This window comes from Pyrus communis, chromosome 10 (genome assembly GCF_963583255.1).
Source record: "Pyrus communis chromosome 10, drPyrComm1.1, whole genome shotgun sequence".
Lineage (NCBI taxonomy): Eukaryota > Viridiplantae > Streptophyta > Magnoliopsida > Rosales > Rosaceae > Pyrus > Pyrus communis.
In genome coordinates, this window is record NC_084812.1 from 11,350,445 (window position 1) to 11,377,238 (window position 26,794).

Below are 26,794 nucleotides of genomic sequence, written 5' to 3' on the forward strand. Positions count from 1 at the left end.
GTTGTAACATGGAAAACCATCGAAAATACAACTTATTTGAATAACTTGATGACCTACCAATTGTAGAAGGTTGATGTTTGGCAAGCAATAAGCACTTAAATAGTACAATTTAAGTGTACCGTCTTCTTTCTCATTTCGAGAAAAACGTACGGAAGGAAAAAAAAAACCAACAGAGGCATCTGAATCGAACCTAAATAGGAATGACATGAAAAGTCTTTTTCAAAACATAGCAGTAAGGGCGTTACGACGATATACGAGAGGAATGGAGAAAAACTCGTGATTGGTATGGAGGGGAGGATCTGTTTATATGATATAATTCAAGAAAGAGTCGTCTCATTTACTTACTTCTTTGTTCTTTCTAATTCATTTTGTTCTTTCTGATTCACTCACCTCAAGGCTCGTTCTGAATGCCGTGTAACATCATCTTCAACTAACATTAAAGGACCAAATGATCCGCTACCGCAGAGCGCCAACCTCTCCAATTTTTGGCAATTGGAGGCAATTGCAGTTAGACTCAAAGAGGTAGGATTCACACCAATCAGAACAAGCTCCTGCATGTTTGGGCACTCTTTGGCTATGGCAATCAAACCTTCGTCCCCAATCCTATTCGTCCTCCATCCATCAATGTGAAGCTTCCTAAGCATCTTGCAGTTTTCGGCAACACAGATAAGCCCGAAATTTGAACACTCAGGAGCCTTAACAATGTGCAAAACCTCCAAACTTGAGCATTTCGAAATTGCCGAAAGCCCCAAATCGGTCACCTGCAACCTCTCCAGGTGAACTTCAATCAAACTCCGGTTTCCATTTTCAAGCTTTTCCAGAACCGTATCCCAATCCCCCAAACAGCGGATTAGCTTCAGTGTCTTGAGATTCTTAGAGCCGACGATAAGCGGCCCGAAGCACTGACCGTTCAGTATCTGCCTCAAGGTTATCGATTTCAGCGACGACGACGCAATTTTGTCGCCGATCGGCTCCGAGCTGTTGTGGACACCGCGGAGCCGCTTCACGGAGAGCTCCTCGAGCGCCAGGCAGTGCTCGAAGACGGCGTTCATGGCTTTGGCGCCGAACAGGCAGGAGCCGCAGGAGAGCTTCTTCAGGCCCTTACAGTTCTGCGCGAACGCAGTCATTCCGAGGTCGGTGATTTCCCGGCAGCCGCGAAGCTTGAGGCGCGTGAGGTTTCTGCAGCGAATCGAGATCAGGAACAAAGCGTCGTCGTCCAGGCTGATCGATTTGCGATCGCATCGAAGCGCGAGCTTCGTGACCGAGTCGAAGCGGGCGAAGAGAGCAGGCAGGAAAGGGAGGAGCCCCGCATGGGCGTTGAGAGAGAGGCGGTGCCGGCTCTGGCCGTCAACTCTCAGCCAACGGTGGCAGACGAGCGAGCTTCGTTTCCGGTCTCCGGCACCGAGGAAGTGAAAAATACTCGCCAACAACTCGTCGGGAAGATCGGAGGTGTAGTCACGGCCCTGGGTGACTTCCCCGTGAAACTCGGAGTCTTTGTCGTTCAAGGATGAAACAATCGCCACCGGGTTGAAGCTGAAACGGCGGCTCGTTGATATTTCACTTGGACTGTGTTCCGCCGGAGACTCAGGAAACGAATAGGACTGTCCCATAGCGCAGCTACGAGTGAACTGAACGCGCCGCCAAAGGGGAGAGAGAGATGGTGGTTGGTTTTCTCAAAGTTATCTAAAAATGTGAGTTCTTCTGTGTGTGAGTTCTTCTTGTGAGCATATAAAATGAGTATTTATCAAATGGGTGTAATATCCACATATCTTATTTTCCTTCTCACACATTTTTTTATTTTTCGACCGTTGGATAGGATGAATTAAAGAAGATCAACTGACATAAATTATCAAGAGGTGTGTGAGAAGTAAAATGAGGTGTGTGGATAGTACACCCCTATCAAATATAGCAAAAAATTAATCCTCAATTTCAAAAATGTCATTTTTTATAAAATCCCTCAAGTATATCCAAAATTCTATCTAAATAGACACAAATATTCTCAAATTTAACAATCAAATTAATTAAAGACTGTTTATCCAAAATGATTGGTGACATTGACATAGCTCTTTAATCTAATCCTTAACAATTAATGATAATTAATAGTAGTGTTCTTGAATTTATCTATTGTGAATCATTTTAGTCTTTCTTTGAATTTGTCCATCGTGATCATTTTAGTTTTTTCGTGAAAAATCTATCAATTGCTGACACACCTCGACCGAAATCAAGGCGTGTTGGGCGTCACGTGAGGGTAACGTAGCCATGCGCACAATGTGGAAGCAAAAATAATACAATTACGAATAAATAAACTACTAGATAAATTAGTTAAAGTAACACGCAAGTGCAAGACTAAGTGTGATAAACATAATCATAGTATAAATAGCCTAAGGGAAGTCTAGTAGGACGAATACTAATTACACAACAACCAAAGGTGATCCTACACTGGTAATAATCTGTCAGGGATGCCGAGAATTCCTCGTAAGCCACTACAAATCACTTCAAACTAGAACCTGGAGGGGCGCAAAACAAAAAGTGTGAGTGAGCAAAAACAAAGCTTTTCAAAATTATTTCATTTCTCAAAAGTTCTAAACCCTCGTCGTAAAACCTGTATAATTTTCCAGAAAATAGAATATATGAATATATCGAAACCATACTCGAAATAGCAAAATCCACAAATATGCCATGTCAAATATCTCATCATAAGATGTAAGTAACCCAAGTGATATCAATCAATGCAAATGATATGTCAACCGGAGTCACCTAACGTGACCTGTACGGCTGAATCTAGAGCTCAAATCCACATCTCGACAACTATACATGCACACGAGTCGGAACCACCTAGAGTGGTCTGTACAACAGGACTGGATGTAAATAAATACGCTCAAGTGCTACGATTCCGTGAAGACTGTGCAAATAATCGCGGGTCACCTACTAGTCGGAACCACCTAAAGTGGTCTGTATGACAGTACTGTGCCCCTAACTTGGATCCAAGGTGAGCGTATGGTGCGGGAGGTGAATATCACGTGAAGGACTGTGCTCTAACTTTGGGCGAGAGCACTAACACTGAGGTGCAGGTTTATGAGCTCTCAATGCATCTCACATAACCACCAATTCACAACCATAAACTATAAACTTACCTGGCACTTACCTGTGCGTCCGCAACACTAAACATACATATATGCAACTACTAATGCATAAATAAATAGGCAGACACTTTGCATGACATTTTAAAACATATAAACATTCAATTTCATTTTCTGGAAAAACTCTCAAGTATATAGGTATATACGGAAAGCCAAAAGCCCATTCACTGGTATGTGGAAGGGTCGTAGCCCTCGAGCCTTGAGTGATTGCGCTCATCCTCAGGATAGGTCTCACTTATATGCGAAATAACTATAAAAACGTCAATTAAAAGCACATAACCAAAACTAGGTAACAACTTCTCATACAATGCTCAAATGAGGTGTTTGAATGCTCAAATGAGGTGTTTGAATATACCAACGTGATCTACTCAACCTCACGAACATCCCCATAATTTTAAAATAATTTTCTGACCACCCACGCGCCGTCACTCGCAAGCACGTGCCTGGCACACTGACGACGGTAGTTAACGTCGTCAGAAATATTCCGTCCAAAAGCAAGCATATTTCGTTAAAACTAACCTTACGCTGTTACTGTCGTTATGAATATTCCATTAAAATTAACAGAATATTCTCCTTTCTTCTCCGGCTAGTTGCTGGACTCCGTCGCCGTCGCCGGAAACTAAGAAAAACTTCCATTCGTCAAATCTCACTCGTTTCTCAACCAAAATTCATGAATTTTGTACAAAAATGAAGCCCACGACATAAGGAACAAGTTCTTACCACTTTCAAGCCCTGGAACAAACTGAAACTTGCTGGAGAAATTCGAGAAGACCGGCCAAATCTGCAACTCGAGCTTCCTGACATCCAAAACACTTCAACTTTCTTCTCTGAGCTTCGTGAGAGTGTTCTAAAGCTCCCTATGACCTTAAAAATTCCTAAAAACCTGACATTAAATAGTGCATGAACTTTGAGGTTAAGGTTCTGGAGGTTTTCGAAGGTTTCAAGTCTCACAAATGGTATATAAGAACTCAGAAACTTACAAGGAGTTCGAATCTTACCTTCTAGACGTCGATCCGTGCGTGTAAGGTTGGTTTTGAAGTTCGTCCGTACAATTGTAAAGGAATGGAAGAAATCCAAGAGATGTGGTATGGGTGTGTGTGTGTGTGTGTGTGGTCCTGTTGAGTCAACAACCAAAAACAATTAAACAACACCCCACAACACCAACTAACATCCAAGGGCAATTTAGTCTTTTCACACCTACGGTACAAATAATTTGGGACGGGCTGTCACAATTGCTCTGTTAGTGTGATGATGTGGCGCCACTTGGGTCTCACAAATACAATCATATAACAACATGTGGATTAACTTTAAAAACTATTTTTATATTTAAAACTAAAAATGATATTAGTAAGAAAAAAGGTGTTGAAGGCATGACTGAAATTCTACTGCTTCCACTTGTGGTAACCGCAGCGTCGCTCAATGTCGGTGATGAGGAGGTCGAAGGGGATAGGGTTGTGGCGGTGGAGTTTAAAAGCGAAGGTGAAGTTGGACCGGAGCTTGAGGCAACAGAAGCTAAAAAGCCTTTAATTTATTTAATTGTTAAATTTGAGGGTATTTGTGTCTATTTAAGTAAAATTTTGGATATATTTGAATTTTTTTTTATAAAAAGTGACATTTTTGAAATTAAAATTTAATTTTTGGCTATATTTGATAAATACTTCATATAAAATATAGAAAACTAGATTTTAATTCTTAAATAAGATGAAGTTCAGAAAAATGTCTTATACAAAATTAAAAATTGATTTTAGTCCCTAGACTCTATTTAATGCCACCATATGTATTCAATGTCTCTTATTTTTATTTATAATTTTATGAATTTAAATTTTAGGAAAATATTATAAGTTTTAATTCTCATTATAGTAAGCATCTTATATAAGAAAATATTTTCGTGGAGATTTTTCAATGCACTTATTGTAACATCCCACATCGCTTAGGGGAGTGATCTTTACATGTATATTCCTACCCTTACCTAGCACGAGGCCTTTTGGGAGCTCATTGGCTTCGGGTTCCGTAGGAACTCCGAAGTTAAGCAAGAAGGGGGCTAGAGCAATCCCATGATGGGTGACCTACTGGGAAGTTGCTCGTAAGTTCCCAAAAACAAAACCGTGAGGGAAGGGTAAGCCCAAAGTGGACAATATCGTGCTACGGCAGTGGAGTCGGGCATGGGAAGTGATCTGCCCTTGGCCGGGATATGACAATTGGTATCAGAGCCTAACCTTGCCCGTGGTGTACCGACGAGGACGTCGGGCCCCTAAGACCATCTCCAATGATGACCTAAAACCTAAAAATATTTAGCCCATAAAATTTAGGTTTTAGCCCAGAAATAGCTTTTCTGCTCCAACCCTTCTAGCTTAAAATTTTAGCCCCAGATTATTAAAGAATGAATTAAGGCTATTTTTTTTTTAAATTAACTTTTTTTTTAAAAAAAAAAATTTATGTAGACTATCCTAAAGTAATTTTATGAACATTTTAACCTAAAAATATTTAAATTCCGATAAATTTTGAAAAATCATTAAATCAATACATGAAAATCAAGATAAACTATATAAACTTAATACCAACGACATTTAATAAACCACATAAACTTAAAAAATAAAAAAGACAATTAATAAACCACATAAACTTAAAAAATAAAAAAAACAATTAATAAACTACATAAACTTAATATAATCGAAAACTCATAGACTACATAAACTTAATAATGATATTCACCATCTTGACTTGGTGATGGACTTGGGTATTTTTAAAAATTATTCTAGCCGTTGGATTTAAATTTGGACCGTTAGATTTTTTTTTTTTTACCGTTATATTTAATTATATTTGATCTAAGCCGTTGGATTCAATAAATACATAAATATAAAACTAAAAAAAAAAAAATTTGAACCTGGACCGTTGGATTAACCAACGGCCCGTTTAAAGTCACCATTGGATTAACCTAACGACTACTTTTGCTTTGAAAGCTGAGGGAACAGCCCCACGTGGGGCTGTCGGCTTAGTGCAAAAAGAGGCGAGTGCGGCGCGTGCGTGTTTCACTCATAACAGGTAGGGCCCATAATGACTTTTGGCCTAAAAACGGGCTGGTATTTGGCCTTCTTTTAAGTTTTGGGTTTTAGGTTTTATTTAGCACATGGGTTGGAGTGGGTTTTGAGGGGGAAAAAAGGGAAATTTTAGGTTATAAGCCATTGTTGGAGATGGTCTAAGGGGGGTGGATTGTGACATCCCACATCGCCCAGGGGAGTTATCCTTATATTTATATTCTCATCCCTACCTAGTACGAGAGCTTTTGGGAGCTCACTGGCTTCGGGTTTCATGGGAACTCCGAAGTTAAGTGAGTAGCGCGCGAGAGCAATCCCATGATGGATGACTCACTGGGAAGTTGCTCGTAAGTTCCCACAAACAAAACCGTGAAGGAGTGGTAAGCCCAAAGAGGACAATATCGTGCTACGGTGGTGGAGCGGGTCCGGGAAGTGATCCGCCCTGGGCCGGGATGTGACAGTTTGGTATCAGAGCCTAACCCTGGTCGTGGTGTGCCGACGAGGACGTCGGGCCCTTAAGGGGGGTGGATTATGACATCCCACATCGCCCAGGGGAGTGATCCTTATATGTATATTCCCATCTCTACCTAGCATGAGACCTTTTGGGAGCTCACTGGCTTCGGGTTCCGTAGGAACTCCGAAGTTAAGCGAGAAAGGGGTTAGAGCAATCCCATGATAAGTGACCCACTAGAAAGTTGCTAATGAGTTCCCAAAAATAAAACCGTGAGGGAATGGTAAGCCCAAAGAGGACAATATCGTGCTACAGTGGTGGAGCGGGCCCGAGAAGTGATCCGTCCCGGGTCGGGATGTGACAATTTGGTATCAGAGCCTAACCCTGGCCACGTGTGTGCCAACGAGGACGTCGGGCCCCTAAGGGGGGTGGATTGTAACATCCCACATCGCCTAGGGGAGTGATCCTTAAATGTATATTCCTATCCTTACCTAGCACGAGGCCTTTTGAGAGCTCACTGGCTTCGGGTTCCGTAGGAACTCTGAAGTTAAGTGAGAAGGGGGCTAGAGCAATCCCATGATGGATGACCCACTGGGAAGTTGCTTGTGAGTTCCCAAAAACAAAACCATGAGGGAATGGTAAGCCCAAAGCGGACAATATCGTGCTACGGTGGTGGAGCGGACCCGAGAAGTGATCCGCCTCGGGCCAGGATGTGACACTTATATTTTTACATATTTTCTTATTTGTCACTAATTCATTACAATATATTTAGTAATGAACATTTTGGTACACTGAGTTAGTATAATATGTTTAGGTACATACATTTCGGTAGACTAATTTAGTATAATATATTTAGGTACCGACATTTCGGTACACTAGTTTAGTATCATATAGTTAGGTACGGATTTTTCGGTACACTTATGGTTTTACATATTTTCTTATGTGTCATTAATTCACTACAATATATCTCTTCAATAGCGTAACATTCAACTTTTTATGACCAAGTTAAGTCTGCTCACTGTTACATGGTGTTATTACCTCTTTTGCGTTTTATAATATTTATTATTTATCTATTAATACTATATCTTATAATAATATGTGTTCTAATAAATTCATATAGTTATGTTTATTAAGTACTAAAATGTTTCTCCAAGCTCACCCAAACCCAAACATGGTTACATAAGTTCGAGTTAGGCCCACTGGATCTAATTCGTGCTCACAGAAACCTTTCCATTTCTTGGTTGCAGGGAGTTGCTGGGCTTTTTCAACAATGGCAGCAGTGGAAGGCACAAACCAAATAGTGACCGGAGAATTGGTGTCTCTCTAAGAGCAAGAGCTCGTCGACTGTGACAGGACTTACAACGCCGGATGCGATGGTGGTCTCATGGACGACGCCTTCGAGTTCATTATCCTAAACGGCTGCATTGACACTGAATCCGACTACCCTTACAAAGCATATGACCAAAAATGCAACGTTGCTCTGGTCAGTCCAAAGTTTTCAATGCCAATCCCCTATTTATACTCTTGTAGGGTAATATTTCATTTTTTCTAACGTCTTGCTTCGTTGCACTATAATTTTGCAGGAGGAAAATACGGTTGTTAGCATCGACGGGTACAAAGATGTTCCGTTCTACGACGAGAACGCTTTGAAGAAAGCCGTTGCACACCAACCCGTTAGCGTGGCCATTAAAGCCGGCGGCATGGCCTTACAACTCTACCAGTCGGGTGTTTTGACTGGTGAGTGCAGATCAGCATTGGACCACGGTGTTGTTGCTGTCGGGTATGGCACTGAAAACAGCATAGACTATTGGTTGGTGAGGAACTCATGGGGAACCAACTGGGGAGAGAGTGGATATTTTAAGATAGAGAGAAATGTTGCAAGCACATACACAGGCAAGTGTGGCATTGCAATGGAGTCTTCTTACCCAACAAAGAAGGACCAAAAATACCCATCAAGCTCCTTCTCTGCTGAGCAAGACATCAAGATGGTCACAAGTGCTTGAAGTTGAAATGATGGGGGCCTTTTCGTTAATTGCGGTACAAAATGCCCAATGTGTTCCCTTTTGTTGTCTAAGTTTACGAAAATGGATGTGGGCTATTATTGGTATTATAGATTTGGGATGAAATCATTGTTAGTAAATAGATTTAAAGGTAAAATACAAAAATCTACTTCAACTATTGGGGTCACGACAGTTTCATACCTCATCTTTTAAAATTGACAATGTCATACCGCATCTTACGAATTTGTGACAATGTCATACCTCCGTCAATTTTTCTGCTAAGTGCTGACGTGGCAAGAGACTGGGACCACTTTCTATTAAAAAATTATTAAAAACTAAAAAAAAATATTTAATATTTTTTAAATATTAAAATAATAAATAAAAGTAAAATTTAAAATTTAAAAAAAAAAAAAAAAACCCTTAGTCGTCCCTTCCGTCCCCCTCTCTCTCTTCCCCATCTTCATCTTCTTCTACTTAATCTTTAACACACAAAAAACAAAAAAAAAAAAAAAAAAAAATTGGAAAACCCAACCGCACCCCCCCCCCAAGAGAAGGAAGAAGAACCGAAGAAGAAGAAGGAAGAAGAGGAGGAAAAAAAAAATATTTGAAAACCCTCCCCCCCCCCCCCCCCCCCCCCCCCCCCCCGCCCCCCCCCCCAAAAAAAAGAGGAGAAGGAGGAAGAACCGAAGAAGAAGGAGGAGGAAAAAAAAAATGGATACTGCAACCCAGAATAAATAAATAAACCCAAAAGAAGAAAGAAGAAGGAGAAGAAGGAGAAGGGAAAGGGGATGCCGCACCCCTAAGGAATTTTTTTTGTTTTGTTTTTTTTATTCTTAATTTTTTTAATATTTAATTATTTTTTAATCCAGCTGGATTAGTGAGTGGTCCTTGTCTCTTGCCACATCAGCACTTAACAGAAAAACTAACAGAAAATTTGACGGACGTATGACATTGTCACAAATTCGTAAGATGCGGTATGACATTGTTAATTTTAAAAGATGAAGTATGAAACTGTCGTGACCCTAATAGTTGAGGTAGTTTTTTGTACTTTACCCTAGATTTAAATTATGTTTAAACTGCACCTAGCAAAACTGATAATTTGCGCAATTACATTCTTATTTTCAATCAAAAGTTACTTTTATGTGCACGTTACTTGTTTTACTATTGTTTGTGTGACATCCCACATCGCCCAGGGGAGTGATCCTTAAATGTATATTCTCATCTCTACCTAGCACGAGGCCTTTTGAGAGCTCACTGGCTTCGGATTCCATGAGAACTCCGAAGTTAAGCGAGTAGCGCGCGAGAGCATTCCCAGGATGGGTGACCCATCGGGAAGTTCTCGTGTGAGTTCCCAGAAACAAAACCGTGAGGGCGTGGTCGGAGCCCAAAGCGGACAATATCGTGTTACGGTGGTGGAGCGGGCCCGGGAAGTGGTGCGCCCCGGGCCGGGATGTGACAGTTTGCCTACTTTTTATTTTTTTTGTTATTTGTGAATCAAAACACACAAGTAATATGATTGCAAAAACAATTGTTCTAAAATTCAAAACTAAAAGTGAATAAAAATGGCACGATCAACTTAAAAAATCCATCACTAGGATTTAGGAACTTGTATTATTTACAAGAGTAACTTCAGAGAATCAATTGATTAATCAAAATGTGACATATGATTAACGAGAAAATTGTGTTATTAGGTCAATTTGGAGGTTCCTTAATTACTTCACCTTCATATTAAGGTCTATGACTTTTTGGCCCTTGTTAGACGGAATAATAGAATATTGAATCCAATATTTAGTTTAAAAATTAAGGCCTACAATTACATTCCTACATTTATATTCGTTAATTAAAAATAAAACAAAAATGTCAATTATTTTTATAAAAACAAAAATAATTTTCTTGCTGCATTTGCCAACAACGTGGAAATTGAGAGCCATGATGAATTGATGATGATGGAACAGAGAAGGTAGGCCTAGTTTTGTTTGAGTGTTGGTTCTTCCCACCTTTGCTACCACGTGCAATTAAAGCCTATATATATATGAAATCCTTTGAGAAAATTATAAGTGAATAACTAACTACGAGTTTAGTGGTACTTCTCAAAAATGTATTACGAGTTATCTTGACAATTCATTTTGTATTCGAGTGTTGTGTTATGTCTAAAACAAATTTTTCCATGTCAATCTTCACTTTTTTGAAGTTTTAACGTTAAAAATGTCAAAATATTATTATGTACACTCGTCTATTTTATTTTGATTTGTCATATATATTTGAGTCATAACATGAATGAGAAAATGTGACAAGTAAGTTGGCATAGTTATAATGCTTGCAATTCATAGATGATCATATTGCTAAAGTGATTTTCGAATACAATTTTTCTTCCCAGCACAATTTTTTTTTAACTTTTAATTGAAGTGGTTGGATTTTGTGAGTTGTTCCAACCACTGTTGAATGTGATTTCAAGAGTTGAACGAGAATGAATACCACATAAAAGAGAACGTTTAACTGATCCATTTTAGATCGATTGAATTGGTGCAGAAGTTGTAACATGGGAAAACCATAGAAAATATAACTTATTTGAATAACTCGGTGACCAACCAATTGTAGAAGTAGGATCTTTGGCAAGCAATAAGCACTTAAATAGTTCAATTTGAGTGTACCGTGTTCTTTCTCATTTCAAGAAAAACGTGTGGGAGGAAAAGGAAACAACAGAGGGATCTGAATCGAACCTAAATGGGAATGACATGAAAAGTCTTTTTCAAAACGTACCAGTAAGGGCGTTACAACGATATACAAGAGGAATGGAGAAAAACTCGTGATTGGTATGGAGGGGAGGATCTGTTTATGATATAGTTCAGGAAAGAGTCGTCTCATTTCCTTACTTCTTTGTTCTTTCTAATTCATTCACTTCAAGGCTGGTTTTGAATGCCTTGTAACATCATCTTCAACTAACATTAAAGGACAAAATGGACATATAAATGCAGAAAAAAGAAGGGAATTTTAACAAAACACTCTAGGTACTGTTCACTTTTAACGAAAAATCATATTTTTACCTTTCCCTGGTATTATTCACTACACCTTTATTTATCATTTTTCATTAAAACTAATTTTTTTTTTTAACTTTTCGTTAGTTTTCTTAAAAAAGAAATGAGCATGCAGTAATTACTTTCTCTAAATCAGTCTATATAGAGTTGTTAACTTTGTGAGATGACTCCCAAGTTGATATTCTCCAAGTCTTCGAGTTCGACAGGTGCAGTGGGAATTTTTAAACAACTGTGTGACAATGTGATGATGGAACAACATGCATACCCCCACTAGGTTAAAGAGACGCAAGAATAAAACTTTGCACCTAAAAGTCACATTAAAAAGGTTCCACGACAACTGCACCATGGGTCTACATCTATTAAATTATTAAACAACCATCTAATCCACCTTATATCCTGTTGTTAGCAACCACCCCATCATCTTTGAACCCTTGACAGTTGACCCTTTACAAGCAAAATCCAACGGTCCTATGTCAGTAAATTTACGTTGCTAGATCAAATCCAACGCTCAAATATGTATCCGCACTAAGTGATGCGTGTATTCAAGAAAAAATTGCTTTGCAATCTCTGCTTTTTATTGCTTGGATTCAAGCAAAAACCAAGCTTAGGACAGCATTTTTGAGGGAAAAAAAGTAATGGTTGCTGTGTTCAACAAGGAGCTCCTGAGCTGGTACCTCATTACAGTCAAACTCCGAGAAACAGTGGAATCCGGAATTGCGAAGACTTCTACTTCCACAAACAGATCAATTGAACTGCCACAGCAACATGTTCATCATCAGCAGCAGCAACCATCTGAGCCACTCCAAATTGTGATCCAAAATGGTTGTGATCAGAAATTTGAAGAGGGACCCAAGTCGCCGGAATCCGAGTGGATGATCAACATCAAAGACAAACTTGATCAGGCCGGCCAGGACGACGCGGCGAGTTCGTGGGCAAAGCACTGCATTTACAAAGTCCCACATTACTTGAGAGAAGGTGATGATAAAGCCATTGTGCCTCAGATTGTGTCCTTGGGGCCTTACCATCACGGCAAGAGGCGTCTTCGCCAAATGGACCGCCACAAATGGCGGTCGCTTCATCGGATGCTGAAGCGGACAAACCAGTGCATAGAGCTGTATCTTAATTCTATAAAAGAAGTTGAAGAAAAGGCTCGAGCTTGCTATGAAGGGCCAGCTGCAATGGGGCTCAGCAGCAATGAGTTCGTCGAAATGATGGTGCTTGACGGTTGTTTTGTGCTCGAGCTGTTTCGCGGCGTTGGTGAGGGATTTAAGCAACTAGGTTACCCTCGAAATGATCCCATATTTGCAATGCGTGGCACAATGCATTCGATTCAGAGGGATATGATCATGCTTGAGAATCAGCTTCCGCTTTTCATTCTTGATCGGTTATTAGGGCTGCAGTTGGGAGATCCTGAGCAGAAAGGACTTGTAGCTAAGCTAGCACTTCGGTTTTTCGATCCATTGATGCCAACTGACGAGCCATTGACAAAGAGCGATAGGAACAAACTCGAGTCATCACTTGCATACGCAACCACCTTTGATCCGCTGTCTGAACAAGGTGGCCTTCATTGTCTTGACGTGTTCAGGCGAAGTCTATTGCGCACGGGGCTTCAGGCTGTGCCGAGAGTTTGGATCAAGAGATGGTCACACTCGAATCGGGTTGCAGATAAACGGAGGCAGCAGTTGATTCATTGCGTTACGGAGCTACGGGAGGCTGGGATCAAGTTCAAGAAAAGGAAGACGGATAGGTTTTGGGACGTGAAATTCGAGAATGGGATTCTTAAAATTCCCAGGCTCTTGATCCATGATGGTACCAAGTCTCTCTTCCTCAATCTGATTGCGTTCGAGCAGTGTCATCTGGATTGCAGCAATGACATAACATCCTACGTGATCTTCATGGACAACTTGATCAACTCTCCACATGATGTAGGGTACCTCCATTATTGTGGAATAATTGAGCACTGGCTTGGCAGCGACGATGAGGTTGCTGACCTCTTTAACCGCCTCTGTCAAGAGGTGGTTTTCGATATCAACGACAGTTATCTCTCCCGACTGTCAGCGGATGTGAACCGCTACTACGACCACAGGTGGAACGCTTGGCGTGCCAGCTTAAAACACAACTACTTCAGCAATCCCTGGGCCATCCTCTCCTTCATCGCCGCTGTCGTGTTGTTGTTTCTCACCTTCGCACAGACCTTCTATGGAGTCTACGGCTATTACAGGCCGCCGAACTAAGTTCAACATGCCGATGCCTTTCCTCTCTGAGTTTTGGGTTGCAGAGTGAGAGTGTTTTGTTTTGTGACACAAAATTTCATGTCATATTCTGGTTTCATCCTTTTTTACAAGTCGGCATGCTAAACGTACAAGTTTGTAGATTCTTTGGAAACACATTGTATTTGTACCTAATGCATATAATTTCTATGATCTCGTGATTAAAGCAATCGAGCATGACAACTTTTTTTAACCCAAGGCAACCCTCGATCATCGGCAAGACAACGTCCTCCAAGGTCCCAATCAATTTCATCATAACTACACCAGAAAAGTCTCATTGCAATTCTCGGAATGACAACGCTATTGCCGACACAAGCGTTAGGAAAAAACTAGTAAGCTAAACCATTATGCTCGCCATAAGCGAATGACCATACCACAATTACAACATAAACGAATCTTCAATATAATAAGTGCATGAGAAGTATGTTCTTGAAGCATTAGGTGTGTAAATTGAGAATACACTTTTGCCTAACTAAGGTAAGGCCCTTTTAAGTTTAAAGGAAGGAATCCTCATTTAAACAAAAAAAAAATAGGAATTAGTTTTGGCACCTACTTCATATCGAACATATTGCAGGAATGATCTATGTAGTGCAATTTAAAAAATAAACGACTCGAATCGTTAAAGTTCGATGTGATATGTGCCTTACAACTAATCTCTATTATTTTTTTTTTAGAAAAATGGAACCCCTTTCTTAAAGCTTCTAAAAAGTATTTTACTCTTGGAAGCATGCGAAAGTATATAATGAACCAACGATTAACGAACAACGGCCAGTAATTGAATCTTCCTGCCTGGTAAATGGTAAATGGTAAATGTCAACATTTCATATCTTGGGCAGCTTTCAATTCAACATTTCAATAAAATTTCAAAAGCCTGAAAGGATCTCCGCCTCTATACAGACCCAAATCCTCCGATTCAAACCTAGACTCCCGGTAAGCCACGTTGCCCACTCTATACGCATATTTACACGATTTGGCACCAAATGTTTTGAGTTTGTCATTTCGATTGGTGATAGCCCATGAAATTTTCACATTTGCCATTGTGAAGATGAATCTTGGCATATCTTCCTACGTTTATTTGTGAGGTATGAATCTTATGGTGCACCGTTGTTCATCAAGAACTTGAATGCTACAAATTTAGGCTAAAACCCATTTTTCTGATTGACTGCTTGTTGGTTTTGTATGTTGAAATGTATTATTCTAACCGTTAATCTTCGTTTTCAATTGGGTTTTTGCGATTCAGCTTATATTCCAAGCACGAAATCCTTTTGCCCAAGTTTTGATTCATTTCTTTATGTTGTAATGCAATCACTTCACTTGGTTATTTGTTCCTGTTGATGTGCTGTTGTAGGATCTCCATTGATTTCCCTGAATGGAGTCGAAAGCTACTGACCCATCAACTCAACCGCCTGCTAAAGATTCTGGGGTTGAAAATGCTACTGCTGCTGCTGCCTCCGGTCAAGATAATAATAGCACTCAATATGCAAAAGCGGTATCTGGGGTTTTTCTATCATTTACAAAGGGTTTGGTTAACACATCTCAGAGCGCAGTGAAGGCTGTGCAGGTCAAGGCGCGCCATTTGGTCTCCCAAAACAAACGAAGATACCAGGTACCTTACCAGAATTAAAGAGTGTGCCTCGGTTTTGTTTCTTGATTAATAATGCCGAGTCTGTCACAAATTCAACTACTTTATTTGCATTTCAAATTCTGATAGAATGTGAATGGGGGTAATGGATGTAGATTGCTAGCTTAGTTCTATTCTCTACAGACAAGAATTTCAACAATATTACATCCTGGTGATAGATTGGAATGAGTGTTTAGTCATGCGGTGACTAGGTGATGACGAACTTTTCCTTCGTAGTCAACCCATCTTACTATTCAACTAATCATGAGATATATGAAATGAGGCCGCTGATACCCAGAGTATATACACCAGACCTGTTTTTTGTGATAATAAAGTACTTGGTGAATAGAAACTTCAATGGCATTGAAAGTCCATTTCTTATTTCCTTGTATTACTTGGTCATGCTGACCTTTTAAACAATTGTGTGAGAAACTCTACTAATCATGTCTTCACGTAAACATTCACGAATTATTATGGTGTGTGTGCGTATGTGTATGATTTCCCCATTTATTTTGTCAAACTCTTAATTATTGCAGTTAGTTACATTCAGTTCATTTGATTGCAACTGCTTGCATTTTTCTTCCTGTGACTTACTACTACCTTTGTCTTCACCTTCAATAAAATGGTGATTCTTCTACAAAGAATATTTCCCGTGACACTTATTCTGCACTAAATTCGCAGGAGGGAGGTTTTGATTTGGATCTGACATACATTACTGAGAATATAATTGCGATGGGTTTCCCAGCTGGAGATATAAGTTCCGGCCTATTTGGATATGTTGAGGTAATAATCTTACGTGGTTTATGTTTGAAATTCAGTAGGCTAAGTTTGGTTGTATCATTTTTAACGTACCAACTAAAACATGTGATGCAGGGTTTTTATCGAAATCATATGGAAGAAGTCATCAGCTTTCTTGAAACTACTCACAAGGTGAGAAATGGTTTTCAAATCTGAAGGCATAAATTTTTTACTTTATGGAACATGAAAATCTGTTTACAATTCAGGAAATATATGGTGGGCTTAAGAACATGTTTTTACATTTTTCTAGCTTATCTCCAGTTCCGGTTCTGTTCCTCTTTTATAATTAAAGCTTTGCATTTCGGCCAATAACTAGTTAAAAAGTTTCTGTCAATTTGACATTTGTTTTGCAGGGAAAATATAAAGTGTACAATCTTTGTTCAGAGAGGTTGTATGATGCATCGCGATTTGAGGGGAAGGTGTATTTTTTGTCTTCACTTGCTTTGTGTTGAAAGCTTATTGCTGCTAGGTGAAGTGCTTGGCACTTTTTTATATGCAAAAAAAAAAAAAAAAAAGAGAATTCTGTGTCATTGATGGAGTATTAAAGTTCTTCACTTTAACATCTTGATTAAATAACAAAATGGCCGTTGATGAAATCATAAGATATTTGTGTGAATGATGTGATGACTTAATGAGGGCTATCTTGTATGTGTTAATATATTGGGAAAGAAGAAAGTTGAAAGTATAGTCAAATAGATTAAAAAGTTTAACTTTTTCGTTGCTTAATTCTGTTTTTCAGTCATGTTGAATAACAGCTTCTTCTATATTTGGCTTCTCTGAATGTTTTAAGGCTGCAAGTTTCCCATTTGATGATCATAATTGCCCCCCAATCGAACTCATAGAATCTTTCTGTCGAAGTGCTCATTCATGGTTAAAGGAGGGCATCGAAAATGTTGTGGTGGTTCATTGTAAAGCTGGTATGGCAAGGACAGGAGTAATGATTTGTAGCCTTCTCTTATTTCTTAAGGTAAGATCAATAATCAGCACCTTAAGACCTGGGGTTGTATGGTGGAAATGTTGGTGGTTCTTTTGGTTTTATATTTCTTGCACTAATGACTATAACTTTTTCTTGTTTGTTTTTCCATGTATCTGCAGTTCTTCCCTACGGCTGAGGAGGCCATGAATTACTATAACCATAAAAGGTGTATGGATGGAAAAGCTCTGGTTCTCCCAAGTCAGATTGTGAGTCAGTTAAATTTTTGGATTTCCCATTTAAGCTTGATGTTCCTTATCTATCTACATCATTTTGATTAACAATTTTTTGTATGATTTTCCCAGAGATACGTCAAATACTTTGAGCATATCTTAAAGCACTTCAATGGAGAAACTCCTCCAGCTCGAAGGTACACGTCTGATACACTTCTCCAAAATGTAGTAGTCTGACCTTTCACTTGTATAAATGTATCTAAGCGGTACATTGGTGTTGTAATGAGGACCTAGTTTGAGGAATTAAGTTGAAGATTTGAGCTATTGAATAAGATATAAGTGATTAAGGTGCACAGTGGGTGAGATGCATTTAAATCGTCCATATCTAAAGTTCTGAAAATAGATTGCCTGCCTCTGTGTGTGTCTGTTTGTCTACATGTGTGTCCGTAAGACTCCATTTTATAAGGTACTAAAGTTGCAATATTATAGGTGCATGCTCAGGGGATTTCGGCTTCACAATTGCCCTTATTGGATTAGGCCCTCCATTACAATCTCGGATCATAAAGGTAAAGCTTTGACACTATCATCCTTGCAATATTCTGTGCTGTTTTGAACCATTACACTTTTTATGATAGATAATTAATAACAGAATATAAGTTGCTGTACTGTTCTTGATTCCCAAGTGGCATTTTTGTTTATAAATAGTGATCCTTTTTCTAATATTGTTCACTTCCTGAACTAGTTACTTGTCGAACCTTGAGTTTGTTTGGGTAGAAACGAGCACTTGTGATTAGGGAATCTAGTACTGGGTTACAGATAATGCTTCACAGAGTTGCCGTTGAGTACTAGGACAATACTTGAAGTTGTGATGATAATACAGTTTCATACCGATCGATATGATTCATTGTGTCGATGTTCTTGCATGTGCGTATTTTTAGAGCCGTGCATACATGTCCATTCCTAAAAATGCCTTCACTCTTTCCACGTTCAGAAGCTGTTTTATGTCACTTATCAAGATGTTTATCCCAATGCACAGGAATTTTGTTCTCATCAAGGAAGCATCCAAAAACGAAAGATCTAATGGTGAGTGCTTGCCAAAGTAAAACAGTTTCATACTAATTATATTTATTATATACACATGTAGAAATCCATTGAATTTCTAATTTAAGCCCACCAACTCATTCTTTTAGCCAGAAGATTTTTGGATCAATGCACGGAAGAAAGGGTTTGTGGTTTTCGCTCTTCCAGGGGAACCTGGTCTGGCTGAGTTAGTGGGGGATTTCAAAATCCAATTCCAAGATAGCCATGGAGATTTCTATTGGTATGTACATCGGTTCCCCTATCTTACTCTTGTTTATGTTATGATGTAACTTTCCTTCACTAATTTAATGACGAATGTTGATTCTGTCATGCATTTGTTTCACGGAACCTGCTCCGTAATATTGCTATTTTCCTACCCAAAATTTTACTTTCAGCAATTGCGGTACAAGAAATAGGAAAATTATTCCATGCTACAAAGCCTTAAATGCGATGAGCATTGGATGGCCTGGATTGGTTTGAATTATTGCTTTTATTGTAGTCCCATGAATCCAAGCCATCCAATGCTCATAGCGTTTAGTGTTATGTAGCAAGAGACTAGACTGCCAGATTGAATGATTGAATTCCTTTATATTCTTACCCCTTTTTCAGCTGGTTAAATACAATGATGGAAAACAGAAAAATCCTAACTGCAGATGACCTCGATGGTTATGAGAAGGTAAATGGTTTGACTCTAATTATTTATGAATATGATATACGTCAAATGTTAGATCATCTCTCTGTTTCTCTACCCTACATTTCTATTTCTTCGCAGTGCTTGCTTGTGAAACACCGTTGGTTGTTATTTGCAGAGAAAATTACCTTGTCCCGGATTCCAGGTTGAAGTTGTGATGATAGACTATGATGGTATTACTTTACCTACAAAAGCTAAAGCAGATTCTTCCGGTAGAACACCTGAGGGTAGCGCAAGTGATGCCAATGCTTCAAGCCATGGTGTTGCTGGAAATCCCAACCAAAGTAAAATCTCTCAGCGTGAAGATGGTGATGATGTATTTTCGGATAGTGATGGAGATGAGACCGAGGATAAAATGAGCAGGCAAGCGGAAGCGAATTCTAGAGCTGGACTTTCTGCATCTAATCATCCATCTAACACCAGAAGTGTGGATAGCCCGCGGAGTAATTCCAGAAAACCAACTAACGACGGGGCTGGAAAATCTCACCCGGGCCACTCCCGCAAGTTGAGCTCATCTGGGGGAGATGATATTAGGGCAATGGCCGCGGATGCTTCAGTTTTCTCTTTTGGGGATGACGATTTAGATAGCGAATGAAGCAGTTGAGTTTTGCTTGAAATTGTACAAGAAACACCAGTGTATTCACTATTCCAAACAATAGATAACGCAGGGTTCCGGGACGAACATAGGAATCAGATATTGGTTGATTGACCTCATTGTTTTCAATAGAGCTATCAGAGATTCAAATGGTGATTGAAAAGGCGTGATCCCGTCATTTTTCTCAATCGTTTAACGATAAAAAAGAATCGAATATTGTATCACCAATAAAAGTTGCATATAAATATTACATTGCGCATTAAAAATCTGTATCATCGGGAAAAAAAATCCCACCAGTCAAAATTGATCGGCAGCAAAACTGATGTACTTCTCGACGGGAGCCACGGGGAAGCCATAATTTCCGAGAATGAGGCCTTCAACCTTTCCTTGGCGAGGCCTAATGTTATCTGTCCATCACATTCAAAGAGCTATAAGCTATTCCAACGCGGTGAGCACTGACATGCCTTCCAGAGCTGAGATAATTCTCGGGGCCATACTAAAGTCTACTTCCCTTTTTCTTGCCCCCTTGGAGTTTGGAAACAATCTTATTCAGCGTAGAAATTTCAAACTCTTTATTTTGGAGTTGCTGCTTCAGTCCTTCGATCGCTTTTAATTGATCAGAACACTTCTCTGTGGCCTTCTGTTGTTCTTGCTTCAACCGTTCTATCTCTTTAAGGTGATCGCAGCACTGATTTAGCTCTGCCGCCGTCTTGTCTTCTATTTTTTGACCTGTCTTTTGTTTCTTATGTACCCCTGAGTTCTCTTCAACTTCTAAAGCTCTCTTAGATGAGACTTGGGCAGAGGAATCAATGTCTGCCATTTTACGAACGAATAAATCAGCAGTTACACCAGTGCTGAGCTTAAATGCAACAAGTTTCTGAGGCCGTCCACATGAGTCCTATAATAACATAGATTAACAACGTTATGTTTCTTTATAACCAAACAAATCCGAGTGCCTTGTAGACTACAAAAATACCTTGTAATGAAAATTAACCTCATCACATGAAAGCACACAAATGAAAATCAAAGGGTATAAAAATATACTCATGTGAAAAGAACGGCACGTACAAACTAAGATACCGTATATATGTGTTCAACATTGTTAATGGTATAAAGATATATCTGTCATATGTACCTTCTCCTGGCTGCCTTGGACTTTTTCATATGCCTGATGTGCTTCTTGTGGACTCGTAAAGATAGCAAAGGCAGAATATTTATCTCCTTGCACTTTCACAGATGGTTGCTGGAAATGTTTTAACTATATTAACTTCACAGTAACAAGCAGGGAAGAAAGTGGGAAGGGGGGAGAGAAAAATATGAGACCGAGACTATTTTACCCAAAATGAAAGCCCAACCTCAGTATCTATGATATGATGTGTGAAGGTCTTTCGGAAGTAAAACCATAACATTATACCTCTAAAGCACACAGAACATGTATTCTATTAAAAAAAAATTAAACAATTAAGGGATATATATTGAACCTTGACTTGAATCGTATAGTTCCCGGGAATGACATTGTGCAGTTCTTCACTAGGCACTGTTATTGGTATCCTGTGGAGAAGTAGCCTTGCCATATTAACTTCCCGTACCTACAATTGAAAGAGTTATTAAGACAATGATGATGTACCTGGAATCCTGTCTTGAAGTTTAAAAAATGATGAAAAACTAAAAACTCACATCCTCCTGAGCTGGGGGAGCAATAAAGCCAACTTCGCCCTTTATCTTAGCAAGAACAAGTTTCATTGCAGCACGAGCATCATCTAGACAATTGTGTGGAGAACCTTGCTTCCGGACTTCAGAACCCAATACAGACTGGAAAAGATAATATGGAAATATAAGTCAACAATCTCAAAAAATTCCAACCCATGATTTCTTTGCTTTCATTCTTGTGATTTATGCAATGCCAAAAAACAAATAACAATATGCAGACCACCATCCTAAATTGCCTAAGTTAATAAATAATTGCCCACATTGCAACAATCAAGAACTTAAAGGTCAAAAATTCCCAAGTCATTCCTAATTAAAATGGACAAAGAAAAACTGACACTGAATTGCAGAATCATGCAATAGACTAATTACCAGATTCCAGAGCAAGAGGTATGTGAAAATTCGACTGATATATAACAGCGATAAACCAGCTTCTTATAACTTACCTTACACAAATTATTTAAGGAAGGTTTTCTATGGATAGGGCCATCAGAGTATTGGAAGATATATGCAGTATCAATCACTCTGACATGTTCCAACTTCAATGCTGTGAGCAAAAAAAGAGCAATATTAAGAACAATGAACAATACAACAGAAATAAAAAAAGAAAGACAAAGCCATACTTAAATTGCAGAAACTGAAAAGGAAAACAAGAAGATACAATGAGTTGTTTGAGACATCAAAAAGGCCCAAACATCTACTCATAGAACAACAGAACTTACCTTGCAAGTCATTGCATAAGCTATGCCCCACTAAAATAGTACCATCTGACAACAACTTCTTCAAGCATTTCTACAATATAAACCAACAAGTCAGGAAAAAAGAGTCATGCATAATCCCTTGAAATCAGATTGAAAAAAATCCCCTTGAAACGTATAAATAACCTTAATACCTGTATATCCTTCAATGTGCATGTAACTCCATCCAAGTCGGCTACTGAAACTCCTGTAATCTCAGATCTGTAGTCAGCAACTTCTTTGCAAGGGTTTACAAATTCATTCAGTTTGACCTGAAAAGCCAAAGTCCAAATTCATACGGTTATAGAAGGGGGAGTTCAAAAAGGTCTAGGCACTAATCAGATAACTAGTCTAAGTTGTAGAGCAGCTATACCTGTAAATCTGCATCCACAACGCACACCTTTACTAAAGCTTCAGAGCCATCTTCACATAGAACCATCTCACAATCAACAGCAACCATTGCACTTGAGGTCATCACCTTAGACTTTTTACCTAGCTTTGTAGCTACCCAATCCTGCTTCGCCATTTATACAAGTTAACAGGGAAACAAACCATGTGACCAGGTAAAACTTACAGCCATTTGAAAAGCTATGATTTCAACAGCATATCGCTTATAATTTAGTCAAAGTAGAAATGCCAAAAGTTTTTGTAATCAGTTTTACAAAATCAGGGCCATGAAAAGTATGATAGCTACATATAAATGGAAATAAAATTCTACTGCTATTTGCCATTCAGTGTACAGCGACAAACAGTTTGCTAAACAAAATATCACAAGTTATCCTTTTCCAACCAGAAAAGATAAACGTGGACAAACAACACTGTAAAATACCTTAACCTTAAAATGGATCATAGGCAAGTAGGAAAATGCATATCCTGTATATGTAATAAAGAAATCTGAAGCAATGCAGAAAGCAAGAAGCAATTTCACCACAAGGATTCATATGGATGTTAAGACATTCACAATTAATGCAACTTTAAAACAAAAAATGCAAGCAGAGATACTGCCAGATAACCTGATCATTTGATACGAACGAGTAATCCAATGGATATTGTGGGTGTTCCAGAGTTGCACGGACAAGCTTCTGCATGGCCACCATCATAACAAAATTAATACTAACAAATTGTGCATATTGAGAATAAAAAGGCAATTAACAACTAGGAAAGCCTGCCCCTTTAAATTACAGGCCCATCCAAACCAATAACTGAACTGCAACAAAAAAACATACCTGCTCTGGGGATTCATTTTCCGGAAAATTCTTTAACAATTGCTCAACAGCTTGGCGATTTGTATGGCATTGGACAACTTTAGCCAAAACCTGAAAACACGAAAGGGAAGACAATAATCATTGGAGCTAAACAACTGTTCTATCAAATTAACATACAAACTGGACACAGCTGATTACCTTCAAATCATCCTCATTGTTCAATGTCTTTAAAAATGCAGTCAACACGTCATTAGACCGCCTCCCGGGATCACTCAAGCTAGCCCCAAACTTCTTATCATAACTACTTAAAAACTGCTTCCAGTCTCCTTTATCACCCTTCATTCCTCTCTTTTGGGCCAATTTCACAATTTCCACAAGAACCTATCGACCACAAATTTCAGAAAAATCAACAAAATTCACAAAAAACAAAAGCATCCAACTTTTCCCACAATTAACCCAAAAAAGTTACAACCCAATAATGCTTAAACTTAAAATTTGTTAATTTGTTAGCTTAATTTGCCTTTTAATCAGCTTTATCGGCATCCCAGAAAGTAGAACAGGCGAATTATTCGAATTGAGTAAAATAAAATGCAAGGTGAAAACTCGGCTGAGAGACTAAAAGTATGAAGCTGTGATATAGAGATACAAGGAACCTTTTTCTCTGCGGTGGCGAATAAATCATCCATTGGAGGCATTTTCCGGTGACGACCAAATTCAAGGCGGAGAGCAACGGCGCAAAGTTCGTGTGGCGGGCGGCTGGTGAAAAAAAACAAAGGGTACTGGAAGGGTTTTTGGTTTTTCGTATATAGGGTTTAGCCTATGTTCCAAAGAAGGATCCTCACCTCAAGGGTGTTTTTGATATTTTCAGGTGTTCGTGGAGAGTGGCCTACGCCTGACAATGGGGTTTGTTTTTGACAAAAATCAAATTAAATATCTCTCATTAGCAAGTAAAACAGAACATGAGACTCCTTTTTTTACAAGAATCTAACCGAATATCTCTCACTTATAAGTAAAAATGAATATCACTAGACCGTAGAATTAGGTTGTCATTTATTAATTTATTTGCTCCATTAAGCTATCTAATCTCATTTTACCTTTAAAAACTAGTATTGTCTTGCTCTTTAAAATTGTTATTTTAGTATCATTAGTCTCAGTTGACTTTGTTTTCCTCAATTCTGTCAAATAAACATTAACTTAAAGGTTAGTATGAACATTCTTTTTTTATGAACAAACAATAGTATCTACACTAAGAGGGTGGGGGAGTGGGCTAAATCTTACAATGAGCTTAATATAATAATATGGTTCAACTTCATCTTTAGCACATATCGAACCTAAGATCTTTCACTTACAAATGAAGATGAAACCATTAGACCGTATTATTAATTGACAGTATGAACACTTCTTTTTACACAACTATTTGTCCCAACTTGCCTACTAAAACAATCCCAACTCCATTTTTTATTACTCTAATTCAAACTCTGCATGGATTAGTTTTTTTGCAGATTTGTGCAGAAATGTAGTTGCAACCATTGGATTCAATGAGTGACTTGGATTACATTTTGAAACACGACCAATTATTTCTTTTGCTAATGGTTGCAGCTACAACTCCATAGCAATTCGCAAGAGAGACGAACGTGGGTTTTAATTAGAGTTGTAAAAATAGAATTAGGATTGTTCTAGAGGCCATGTTTAAGGCAAAGAGTTGTGTCAAATATAGAATGTTCATACTACCCTTTAATTTAACATCTATTTGATGAAATACATAATATAGGGTGAAGTTAAACTAAATGAGATGAAATGGCAATTTCAGGAGGACAAAGTGAGACAAAACTAATTTTAAAAAGTAAAATAAGACTAAATGACAGTTTAATAGGGAAAATCAATTGACAAGCATTTTTTTTTTAATTATTATTTTATGATTGACAATGGCCCGAAAGAATACAAAATTACATTAGAATTGCTATGAGCCAAGAGGCAAGCCACTCTTAAGGGCCAACTAGATTTTGTTGTGTTTGAAAAAAATTGTGTTTGTTGTGCTTTGAGAATAATCAGATATAAATGAAGTAGATGAGTATTTGATAAACTGTATTTTTAAAAGTATTGTAAGTATGAAAAGTAGTGTAAAAGGGTTTGGTAAATTTCAATGTAAAAATGATAAAATTGTATATAATGACAAAAATAGACATGGTAGTGCGTGGCGACGACAACGGAGGTGGGAGAAGTGATGATGATGGTAGCGACAATGGTCAGGGGTATGAAGGTGGTGTCAATAGTGGGTTGGTGGTTGGGATGCAAAGGTAACAATGATCATAGGGGTAGCGGTAGCAACTATGGTTGGGGGTTGTGGTGGCAGTGGTGTCCGTTGTGGCAGCAGTGGTGGCAATGGTGGCGGCGGCGGTGGTGGTAGCAATTGTGGTTGTGGTGGAAGTTGTGGAACCAATGATTGTGGCGGAGGTGGTGGCGGCGGCAAAATTTTATGAGACTAATTTATACAAATAAATCAGGATAATTCATAACTTAACATCTTAAAAGATGATTACCAACTTTAAAAAATATAGCTAAATCTGAAGCTAGTTTTTTTTTTTTTTTTTTTTTTTTTTTCAAATAAAAAACAATAGAAACTCACTTTAGTACTTTTGTTCCATGGGCCTAATGAGGTTTATTTTTGTAAATTTTCTAAAAACTAATGTTACTATGAAACACTTTAGGGTATGTTTACATACATGAAATCAAAACAAGAAGTAATCAAAGTGAGCATGATATGGAAAGACCTACCGATTAAAGTGTTCACTAACAGTTAGGAATCATAAAGAAAATTAAGTTAAATCCCAACAAAGTGTTTACTAACGGAATAAAAGCTAGTTTGATTACTAAATTACTCTTAGAGCATGTTTACTTACAAAAAATATGAATTCAAATCATATTAATTCTTGAGTTCTATGTATTTACTACAAATATAAAAAAATGAATCATTTCACCGCATAACTTTTCCATACGTCTACGGGAATCGGAAAAGAGTAAATTTTCTTTTAAAAATCCATAATCAAATACCTGTAAGCGTGACCTTCAAAATCATATTGTGGTGTGGGTGCAAACGAATGTCTACCGCCGTATTAACATAGTTCATATGGAACATAAGCGCAATTAGTGCTGCATAATCAGCTGATTTGACTAATCTATACGCGTCGCCGATTACCTATTAGTACTACTATTCAGAGGAACATGTTAACCCGATGTCAACAAACGCGTATAGATTAGTCAAAGCAAAACAAATATTCTCGTC

The 26,794-nt window shown here is 38.5% G+C and overlaps 5 protein-coding genes across 5 annotated transcripts; 3 read left to right on the top strand and 2 right to left on the bottom strand.

The window, feature by feature from the left end:
* LOC137748296 (F-box protein SKIP2-like) lies at positions 1-1,717 on the bottom strand. The gene has a single exon (XM_068488427.1). The coding sequence runs from the start codon at positions 1,608-1,610 to the stop codon at positions 387-389; it is 1,224 nt and encodes a 407-aa protein (XP_068344528.1). The 5' UTR covers positions 1,611-1,717; the 3' UTR covers positions 1-386.
* A 6,141-nt stretch (positions 1,718-7,858) lies between these two features.
* Positions 7,859-8,770, top strand: LOC137748759 (oryzain beta chain-like). Its single transcript, XM_068488940.1, has 2 exons — positions 7,859-8,109; positions 8,210-8,770. The coding sequence occupies exons 1-2, from the start codon at positions 8,011-8,013 to the stop codon at positions 8,627-8,629; spliced, it is 519 nt and encodes a 172-aa protein (XP_068345041.1). The 5' UTR covers positions 7,859-8,010; the 3' UTR covers positions 8,630-8,770.
* Positions 8,771-12,084: 3,314 nt separating this feature from the next.
* Positions 12,085-13,954, top strand: LOC137748980 (UPF0481 protein At3g47200). The gene has a single exon (XM_068489161.1). The coding sequence runs from the start codon at positions 12,297-12,299 to the stop codon at positions 13,893-13,895; it is 1,599 nt and encodes a 532-aa protein (XP_068345262.1). The 5' UTR covers positions 12,085-12,296; the 3' UTR covers positions 13,896-13,954.
* A 1,328-nt stretch (positions 13,955-15,282) lies between these two features.
* LOC137748188 (phosphatidylinositol 3,4,5-trisphosphate 3-phosphatase and protein-tyrosine-phosphatase PTEN2A-like) lies at positions 15,283-19,976 on the top strand. Its single transcript, XM_068488292.1, has 12 exons — positions 15,283-15,537; positions 16,234-16,335; positions 16,426-16,482; positions 16,704-16,769; positions 17,141-17,317; positions 17,446-17,532; positions 17,629-17,693; positions 17,986-18,062; positions 18,533-18,579; positions 18,687-18,817; positions 19,186-19,252; positions 19,386-19,976. Exons 1-12 carry the CDS (start codon positions 15,301-15,303, stop codon positions 19,860-19,862), a joined length of 1,590 nt encoding a protein of 529 aa, XP_068344393.1. The 5' UTR covers positions 15,283-15,300; the 3' UTR covers positions 19,863-19,976.
* Positions 19,977-20,064: 88 nt separating this feature from the next.
* Positions 20,065-24,326, bottom strand: LOC137748189 (small RNA degrading nuclease 1-like). The gene is made up of 12 exons (XM_068488293.1): positions 24,165-24,326; positions 23,710-23,892; positions 23,533-23,622; positions 23,320-23,388; positions 22,680-22,820; positions 22,462-22,578; positions 22,292-22,361; positions 22,016-22,116; positions 21,540-21,674; positions 21,344-21,451; positions 20,998-21,105; positions 20,065-20,760 (listed from the first exon to the last, which is right to left on the bottom strand). The coding sequence occupies exons 1-12, from the start codon at positions 24,204-24,206 to the stop codon at positions 20,359-20,361; spliced, it is 1,566 nt and encodes a 521-aa protein (XP_068344394.1). The 5' UTR covers positions 24,207-24,326; the 3' UTR covers positions 20,065-20,358.
* Between the last annotated feature and the right edge of the window lie 2,468 nt (positions 24,327-26,794).